The 9746-nt window shown below is 37.2% G+C and overlaps 1 protein-coding gene across 1 annotated transcript; it reads right to left on the bottom strand.

Moving 5' to 3' along the window:
- Positions 1-485: 485 nt before the first annotated feature.
- Positions 486-1082, bottom strand: LOC110654410 (uncharacterized). The gene has a single exon (XM_021810390.2). The coding sequence runs from the start codon at positions 1080-1082 to the stop codon at positions 486-488; it is 597 nt and encodes a 198-aa protein (XP_021666082.2).
- Between the last annotated feature and the right edge of the window lie 8664 nt (positions 1083-9746).

Genomic DNA, 9746 nt, shown 5'->3' with positions numbered 1-9746 from the left:
TAGTTTTAAGATTTCTTTCTTTACTATCTCTTTCATGTTAGGGTTAAGTCTCCTTTGATGCTCTATAGTAGGTTTACTATTCTCTTCTATAGGTATCCTATGCATACAAATGGAAGAGCTAATTCCCTTTAGGTCCTCTATTTTATACCCAATGCTCTTCTTATAGAATCTCAATTCCCTTAATAGTTTTTCCTCTTCTTACTCAGTTAGACTAGCACTAATTATTATAGGAAAAGTAGAGTTTGAGCCAAAAAATGCATACCTGAGAGTGGAAGGAAGGGGTTTGAGTTCTAACTACTGTGTTGCCTCCTTTTCATTAGGTGTTGACATGGTTGGAGTTTGCCTCAACTCCTCTACTTAAAGTGCTTAAGTTAATGGTAGTAGTGGGCTAACTTCTAATAATTGTGTGATTGCTGCAATTTCTTTATTTTGATCTTTTGTAATACCTACATAATACAAGCTTCTAGAGGATCTTTTAGATATCTCTAGTTGAATTCCTCTTCGACTAGCTCATTAATTATATCAACCCTTAAACACTTGTCCATGTCTGGCTTTTGTTTCATGGCATGAAATAAGTTGAACTCTACTTCCTCTTCTCCCACTTTAAGAGTCAACCACCCATTTTTGACATCTATGATTATTCTAGCAATTGCTAAGAAAGGTCTTCCTAAGATTATTGGAATTTGAACATCCTCCTCCATTTCTGGAATGACAAAGTTGACTGGTATAAATAATTTGCCAAACTTTATGGGGATGTTCTCCAAAATTCCTATTAGATATGTGACAGATCTGTTTGCCAATTGTAAAGAAACCATTGTTAGTTTAAGTTCTCCAACATTCAGCTTTTGACAGATAGATATCGGCATCAGACTAATACTTGGTCCTAAATTGCAAAAGGCCTTGTTAATGTTCATATTGCCAATGAGGCAGGGCATTAAGAGGCTCCTAGTGTCTTTTAACTTCAGAGGTAGTTTGTTCTGCAAGATTGCACTGCAATCCTGTATGAGAGCCACTATCTCATAATCATTAAGCTTCCTCTTATTTGAAAGTATCTCCTTTAAGAACTTAGCATATGATGGCATTTGAAATAAAGCTTCTGTGAAGGGAATGTTAATGTAAAGTTTCTATAAAACTTCTAAAAATTTTACAAACTGTTTGTCTAGTTTAGCCTTTTGGAATCTTTGAGGAAAAGGTAATGGTGGTCGCTAAGGCTTAGGTAGCTTCTTCTTTTCTTCTTTCTTTTTCTCCTTCTTCTCCCTACCCAGGTTAGCTTGTTTATCGTTTCCTTTTGCTTGAGTCTCAGTGTCACTAGAGGCCTCTTTTATTGTTTTCTAATTTGTTTTTGGCCTTTAGTCTTCTAGTATTTTACCACTCCTCAAGGTGATTGCCTTGTATTACTCTTTTGGGTTCATCTCTGACTGACTATGTAGTTTACCAATGTCTTTGCTTAAAGAACTAGCTTGTTGAGCAATTTAGTTTCCAAGCATATTATTGTATATGGCCAATTAGTCCATTCTGGAAGTTAGCTACTTGATTATTTCATTCTATTATTGTTGAGCTACTAGAAAACTCTCCATTATGGATTCCATAGTCAACTTTGGTTCAAGCTATTGAGGTTAAAGGCATGGTGGTGATTGAGTTTATTTTGACCTCAATTCCGAAAACCTAGTGGTGCCAGCCTGTATCCTTATTATTTGTTGATTGGCTGGTTCTATTGGTTCTGTGAGTTTGATCATAAGAAATTTGGGTGGTTCCTCCATCCAAAGTTATATGTGTTGGAATAAGGATTATTGGCTGCCCTTTGATTGAAGTTTGCACTGCTGTTCATATAGTTCATCTGTTCTATGGGTGGCTCACTATATTTATTGCATTCTGAGCTTAGGTATCCTCTATAGTGCTCGCAGGGATGATTGTTGGCTCTAATTACATTGGCTTTCATTATGTCAAGCCTTTTTGAGAGCTAATCAAATTGAGCATTAATCATGCTAAGAGTATCCAGTTCTAATACTCCAGCTGTTCTCCTTGTATCCCCTCTCTCATTTGACCATTCTTAATTGTGATATGCAACTCTCTCCAGAAGTTCAAGAGCTTCGGTGGTTATTTTCTCTATTAAATCTCCACCAGTTGCTGAATTTACTATGCTCCTTGTTGATGGTAATAGACCATTATAGAAGTTCTGAATTAGGAGCCAATCTTGAATGCCATGGTATGGGCACTCCCTCTAAAGACTTTGCACCTTTCCCATGCATCATATAGTGATTCATTATCCTTTTGCTTGAATATGTTCAGTTCAGTTCTCAATTTAGCAACCTTCATGGGTGGGAAGTATCTTGCTAAAAAGGTTTGTGAAAGGTTTGCCTAATTAGTGAATGACCCTACAGGTTAAGATAGTAACCACTTTTTTGCTTTATCTCTGAGAGAGAATAGGAATGCCCTGAGTCTAACAGCATCTTTAAAAACACCATTCATCTTGAATGTGTTGCATAGAGCAAGAAAGCATTGGAGGTTTAAGTGTGGATCTTCCATTAATGACCCTTCAAATTGTGTTTGTTGAATCATCTAGAGCCATGCTGGTTTAAGCTTGAATTTTTTTGCGTCTATTGTAGGTTTGGTAACACTCAGTTGGAATCCTCTAATAGTTGGAGCTCTGTAATCTCTCAACGACCTATTATCTGCTATGATTGAAGTTTCAGCTTCTTATTACTTCTTCCCTCTCTTGATGGCTCTTAGAGTTTTGTCTATCTTTGGATCTAATTCAAGTATATCTTCAGGTTTAGTTCTAGTCATACACTAAATAGAAAGCCTAAAATAGAAATAAGGAAAACAAAATAAAATAACTAACAAAAATTAAATAAAACAAAATGTCTAAATTAACTAAATTGCCTATCATTTAATATCAACAAAATTCCCCAGCAATGGCACTAAAAACTTATTTTGCAAAATCCCAGAAGTGCACGAACCATTAACAAGTAATATAGTAGTGAGTGAGTATTATTCCCATAAGAAACTTAGTAAATATTAAACTAAACAACAATTATAACTATCTAGACTACCAATTGCAATGAAGGGAATCTAAACTAAGTTATCCTAAACTAATGAAATAAAAGAAAGCTAAACAATTTAACTGTAACACCCCTATTTGTATAGCCTGGTATATTTCACTGTTCCAGTGATCGGAGTCGGTCCGGACAATTAAGGGGATTAGAGCCACACTTAAGACCACTAGAGAAGCCATAAATACAAATAATTAGTAATTGCCAATTAGTTAAGTATAAGTAAGAAAAACAGAACATAAGCCGAGAGTCACAGCGATGGGTGACCTTCTCGGGAAGGACTGCGAAGTCATTTTAAACTCAAATTTCGAACCGTAAAATGTGACGCTGCGGTCCTTAGGACCCTTATGAACACAATGGAAAAGAGAAAATCACGAAAAAGAACTGTTAAGTCAGTCAAATAATTAGGTCAGGGAGCCGGAAGAAATATTGAATTATTTGCAAACCGGGATGAACCGGCGAGGGCCAATTTGGTCAATTGACCCCGAGACCTGACTCCTGACCTAACTGTCAAATAAAATCAGAGAAAAGAAAATTTCGGAATCGAGAATTAAATTAAAGAGCTAATAGAAAAATATATGAAAAAGAAAAAAATTTGGAAAAGGTGAAAAAGCTTATTACATCATGCATGACATCATGCATGATGCAATAAACTTAATAATTAAAAATTTAAATTTTAGGATAATTTTGTCTTACTAAATATTTAAAAAAAACACATAAAAGAAAAAGAAAAAAAATTGAATAATGACATCACCAAATGACATAAGATATGACATCAAAATTAATTTTAATTTAATTAACAATTTGACTAAGTCAAATTTTGCATAAATACACATTAAATGAAAAAAAAAATAAAATAAAAAGATCCCTCTTCTTCTTTCCCGTAGCTCTCTTTCTCTCTTTCTCCCAAAGCTCTCTCACCCTTCAAACCTCCATGAAAGCTCATCTTTGAGCTTGAAAAACTAAAAATCTCACCATAGAAAATTACTCTACCATGGTTAAAGCTTGTTTTGGCAACTAGAAGAGGTGATTGAAGAATAAAGAAAGAAGAAAGGAAGAGGTTTGAAGGGAAAGAAAATTCTGCACTAAGGTTAGTAAACTAAATTTGATTTTCTAGTTGAATTAGTTGTGTTTATAGCTTAATTAACTTAGAAATAAACTTAAAATGAAAAGAAATTAATTGTTGGAGGACTAGATGGAAATTCTGGCAGCTAGGGTTTGTGATGAAAAGTATGTGTTTTGATTGAATTTATTATGTTAGGCAAGCTTATGTGAATGTGGTAATGAGATTGAAATGTTTAGATTTGGTTAAATACAAAGAAATTGTGAACTAGGGTTTTGGGACTTAGGGTTTATGAACCAAAAATGTGAGAAATGAGTAAACAATGTCTTTGACCTATTATGAAGTGAAAAATGGTCATTTGTGACCAAATGAGTTGTGTTGGAATGGTTGGAATTAAAGTTAAATTCGGAGGGAGTGTGGTCATGCTGCTGGCAGCATGACCAAGTCAACTTTGAAGGACCAAACTGAAATTTTACAAGTCCAATTGGTATGGGACCAATTGAGGATGAAACTAAACACTAAATGACAAAATTTTCATTTAGGAACCATGCCCAAAAAGTGACCAAAACCTAGTGAACAAATTAACCAAAGTTGGAAAAGTGCAGGCTACCCTGTACAAACTGACCAAATGAACAGTATTTGTTCATTTAGCCATAACTCGAGCTAGGCAGGTCTAAATGACCTGAAATTTTACCAGCAATTAGATGAGATATAAACCTAAAACTTTCATGAAGAACACAAACCCAAATTATGCCAGCAACCAAGCCATTTGGCCACCCCAAATTGGTGATCCAAAACTGCCAGCACCAAAGTTGCCCAGAAAATCTGGGTAGTGTCCAATTCGGGAGCCATGGTTCAAATGGCCATAACTTGAGCTACAAAACTCCAATTGGGGTGATTCAAAAATGAGAATAAACTTAAGACAATAAGGAACATTTTTTATGAGGAAGTTTTGCCAAATTCCAACGGTAAAATTACCAATGGAACAGTGCAACTAGGAGCACCAAAACTGAAAATTTGACAATTTTGCCTAAAGAACTTAAGCTTTGAGAAAATGACCAAAACCAATAAATTTAATGACCAAAATGTGGTATGTGGGTGAAGTTGGAGTTCCCATACCTATTAAGCCTTAAAAAGTCAATAATTTGACTTGAATAGTGTAGTGAATAGTAACCCGAAACACAAAAACTTCGAGAACGTCGAATTTAGCACATTAAAGCTAGGTAAAAGTGAAATTAAATTTATTTTTGGATTTATGCTAAGTTATGGTACTGAAACACTATGAAACTGTGTGTTTCAGCTGAAAAAGACTTGGAAACTAGGAGAGACTGAGTCAAGGCCTAGAGGCGACTCACGTCAGGTCTGTGCACAGTAATTTTTGTTTAAATATATGATTCTTGAAATTTGATTTTTTTGAGTTAATTATGAATTGTGTTGCCATTTATGATTGTGAATATGACTTTGAAAATTGACAAGACTTCTCATAAATTATTTGAATAAATTGCTTTGAATTGATTTTGTGTTCACACTTAGCATGACAGTATTACATTATTCCTCCTCCATTTATGGGATTGAGATCGTTTATTTTCCTCCCTCTCTGGCTTGCCAGTTGAGGTTGAGATCGGATGAGTACTCATTAGCTAGCTAGCCACCTCCCTCATTGATTTCGATTAATGGGGTTGTAGATTGCTTTGTCGTGATGTACAACACAGCATTGATCGAAAATTTTGTGTCATGGCTTAAGTTGTGTATGATTTTGGCAACACTGTGTTTATTAAATTATTTGACTAAATTGTGTTATTCTGAGTTTTGATAATTGTGAAATGTGACTGAGAAATATTTAAATTATGTTTTGGCAATGAATGATTTATGTATTGTATTTTAAATTTTTATTGTTCACCACTGAGTATTTTTATACTCAGCGATAGCTTATTTTGCTGTCGCAGATAAGAGTAAGGAGAAAGCAGCAGAGTGAGCTGCTATTGAATTGAGGACTACACCGGTCTTTTTGTACAGGTATTATTTTATACCCTCATAGTTAATTTTGATGTAAATATAGAAATATTGTATGTATCAATATAAAGTTGAGCAGTTATAAAATAAATTGTAATAATATTATTTTTGGATTTCCTTCTGTAAATTAATATTTGTACATGTGAATTTCATACTTTATGCCTTGTGAATGATGTTATTAAATATTTTGAGATGATAAATTTTGATTTGGATTGTGGAATTATTTTGAAGTGAATTGAAATGAGTTGATTTGAGATTTATTGGAGGTTGGGAGTTGAGAAAATTATTGGAAGTGTTTTTTTTAGGTATTTGAAGAACTGTTTTCTCCAAATACAAACGGAACTCTGTCAAAATTTTTATAAAATTTGCGGCAAAATTAAAATGGACAAAAATTTTTACTAGTATTTAAACTTTGAATAAATGGTTTTTAATTCCTACCAAAATACTCACCACTTCCAAAATGTAAGAAAATTGTTTTAAAATCCCTTGTAGGGTACTTAATGAGTTATCGATAGGTGAAGTTCGGTAGTTCATTAAGTATTCTACGGGATCATGTTATGCCTTACAGAGGGGTAAGGTGTGACATATTTTAGTGGTATCAGAGCATGGTTTTTCAATAAATTTTGACTATGTGTATGAATATTTCATTGATAAGTACAACTGCTCGAGTGTCTTTGATTGATACATATGACGTATTCACATCATGAATATGCACTAACGGAGGTCAACCTCCTTGTGTTTGATCTCAGGAAGTAGAAAATTTGGGAAAACGGAATGGAAGGAAGAGATCATTCCGAAGAATAATTTATTGAGGCTGAGGTTCAAGGGGAAGCCCCAGCACTCCAGAACGTTAGTGGGTCAGCTACTCCAGCTCCTACTCGAGCACCGCAGTTCCCTGCTCAGTTTGTACAGTAGATGGCTATGTTTTTCCAGCAGATGGCTGTGTTTTTCCAGCAGATGGCGGGAAATGTGCCACCCCAAGCTCAAATGCAAGCACCTGTAGCACAACCACAGCCCTCAGCTCGGCAATATGAAAAATTGATGAAATTTGGGGCCACCGAGTTTAAAGGCACTGTGGATCCACTGGAGGCAGAACAGTGGTTGGAAAGAATGGATCAGGATTTCAGAAAGCTGCAGTGTACTGAAGAATTAAAATTTGAGTATTTAGTATCTCTTCTCCAAGGGGATGCGTATGAATGGTGAAAGACCATCCCCCACAGCCTGGTTGAGCCACCCGTATTAACCTGGTCAGACTTTTTGATGGAGTTTCGACAGAAGTGGGTTCCCGATGCATATGTGGATATGAAATTACAAGAATTTTTGAGTTTCAAACAAGGGGACCGAACCATAGCAGAGTATGAGAGAGACTTCTCAAGGCTAAGCCACTATGCTGAAAGCTTAGTCTCCACCCCTAGAGATAGATGTAAGAGGTTTGAGTCTGGGTTAAGGCCGAATCTGAGAATGCAAGTTATGGGTTTCCGACATTAGAATTTCGCTGAGTTGATCTCACGGGCCCTGGAACTGGAAAGGATAGAATCAGAAGGGGCAGTGAAGAGGGGTACACAAAAGAAAGAAAAGATTGAAAAGACTACGGGACAAGCACCTGAGAGTGGTTCTGGAAAGAGGAAACAGTTTGGGGGATCTAGCTCCCGTAGATCTGGCAGAGGCAGATTTTCTGGCCAAAGACCACCCGATGCAGTCGTGAGACCAATGAGCACCCTGAGGAGCTCTATCAGTACGGCAGTGTGAAACTTGTGGTAGAACTCATGGTGGGGTTTGTTTCAAGGCCACCGGTGCATGTTTTAACTGTGGAGGAAGCTGACATTTTGCTAAAAATTGTACTAGTCCGCGCCGGTCTGGACCTTCTGCTACATCTGAAGGATCAACCCAAGTCTCTGCACCTAGAGGGTCATAGTCAGCTGCTAGAGGTAGAGGCAGAGGTAGGGGTCCTAGTAACACTCCTGGAAGTCAAAGCACTGTTAACCAGCCAGTACCCAGTGGCGCACCAGTCAGAGTGTATACTATGCGTCAGAGGGAGGAGGCTGAAACATCAGACATTGTAGCTGGTAATTTTTCCATCCTTGACCAAGATGTACATGTGTTATTTGATCTTGGCTCCACACATTCGTATGTTAGTGCCAGTGTGATGTGTTCTACTGCTATTCAGTGTGTACTAATGGACTATGATGTGCTAGTAACTAGTCCATTAGGCCAGGAGGTCAGGGTAAATAGGTTATATAGAGATTGTCCTTTGGTGATCCAAGGACACACTTTTTTGTCTGATTTAATTGAAATGCCCTTCAGAGATTATGACATTATCTTGGGCATGGATTGGTTAGCCAGGCATCACGCCATGATTGACTGTAGACTGAAGACAGTCACTTTTGGTCTTCCTCAGTATGGTGATGTAGTAATTCATGGGGAGAGGCAGTTATTGCCTTCAAACATCATTTCAGCTGCACTGGCCAGAAAAATGATTAGAAAAGGGTATGAGGCGTACTTGGCACATGTGATACACCCAAGTGGGGAGTCCGGCACTGGAGGACATTCCTACTGTATGTGACTTTCCGAATGTATTTCCTGATGAATTGCCAGGATTACCTCCAGAAAGAGAGGTGCAGTTTGAAATTGATGTTATGCCTGGTGTGGACCCAATCTCCATAACGCCATACAGAATGGCACCAGCAAAACTAAAAGAATTGAAAGTACAGTTGCAAGAGTTGCTTGACAAGGGCTTCATCCGCCCTAGTGTGTCACCTTGGGGAGCACCAGTGTTATTTGTAAAGAAGAAGGATGGCACTTTCCAGTTATGCATTGACTATCGGTAGCTGAATAAGGTGACAATAAAGAATAGATATCCATTACCCCGTATTGATGACTTGTTTGATTAGTTGAGGGGTGCAGCTGTGTTCTCCAAAATTGACCTGAGATCAGGTTATTATCAGTTGAGAGTACAAGAGCAGAGTATTTCTAAAATTTCCTTCAGAACCCACTATGGCCATTATGAGTTCTTGGTTATGCCATTTGGGTTAACTAATGCTTCGGCTGCTTTTATGGATCTGATGAACACTATCTTCAGACCATATCTCGACCTGTTTGTTGTGGTATTTATCGATGATATATTGGTATATTCGAGGAATGCAGAAGAGCATGATAGACATCTGCGGATTGTACTACAGACTTTGAGGGAGAAACAGCTATATGCCAAATTATCGAAATGTGAATTTTGGCTGAAGGAGATATCCTTTTTGGGGCACATAGTATCAGCAGAGGGTATTAAGGTAGATCCTAGCAAGATTGAAGCTGTCCTTAATTGGAAGCCACCCAGAAATGCCACAGAGATTCGCAGTTTTCTGGGTTTAGCTGGATACTACCGTCGATTTGTGAAGGGATTCTCCATGTTGGCGTCTGTATTAACCCAATTACTTAGAAAGGATGTGAAATTTCAGTGGACAGATAAATGCCAGCAAAGTTTTGATGAATTGAAAAGATGTTTGACAGAGGCTCCAGCCCTGACTTTACTTACACCGGGTAAAGAATATACAGTTTACAGCGATGCTTCTCACAATGGGTTAGGCTGTGTATTGATGCAAGATCGAAATGTCATTGCCTATGCA

This window comes from Hevea brasiliensis, chromosome 5 (assembly GCF_030052815.1).
Source record: "Hevea brasiliensis isolate MT/VB/25A 57/8 chromosome 5, ASM3005281v1, whole genome shotgun sequence".
In the NCBI taxonomy this organism is placed as follows: Eukaryota; Viridiplantae; Streptophyta; class Magnoliopsida; order Malpighiales; family Euphorbiaceae; genus Hevea; species Hevea brasiliensis.
Note: the sequence above shows the minus strand (reverse complement) of the source record. Positions and strands in the feature narration are given on the sequence as shown.

Excerpts from the sequence above, each read along its gene's own strand:
- LOC110654410 (XM_021810390.2), bottom strand. The coding sequence starts at position 1,082 with ATGCCATCATATGCTAAGTTCTTAAAGGAGATACTTTCAAATAAGAGG.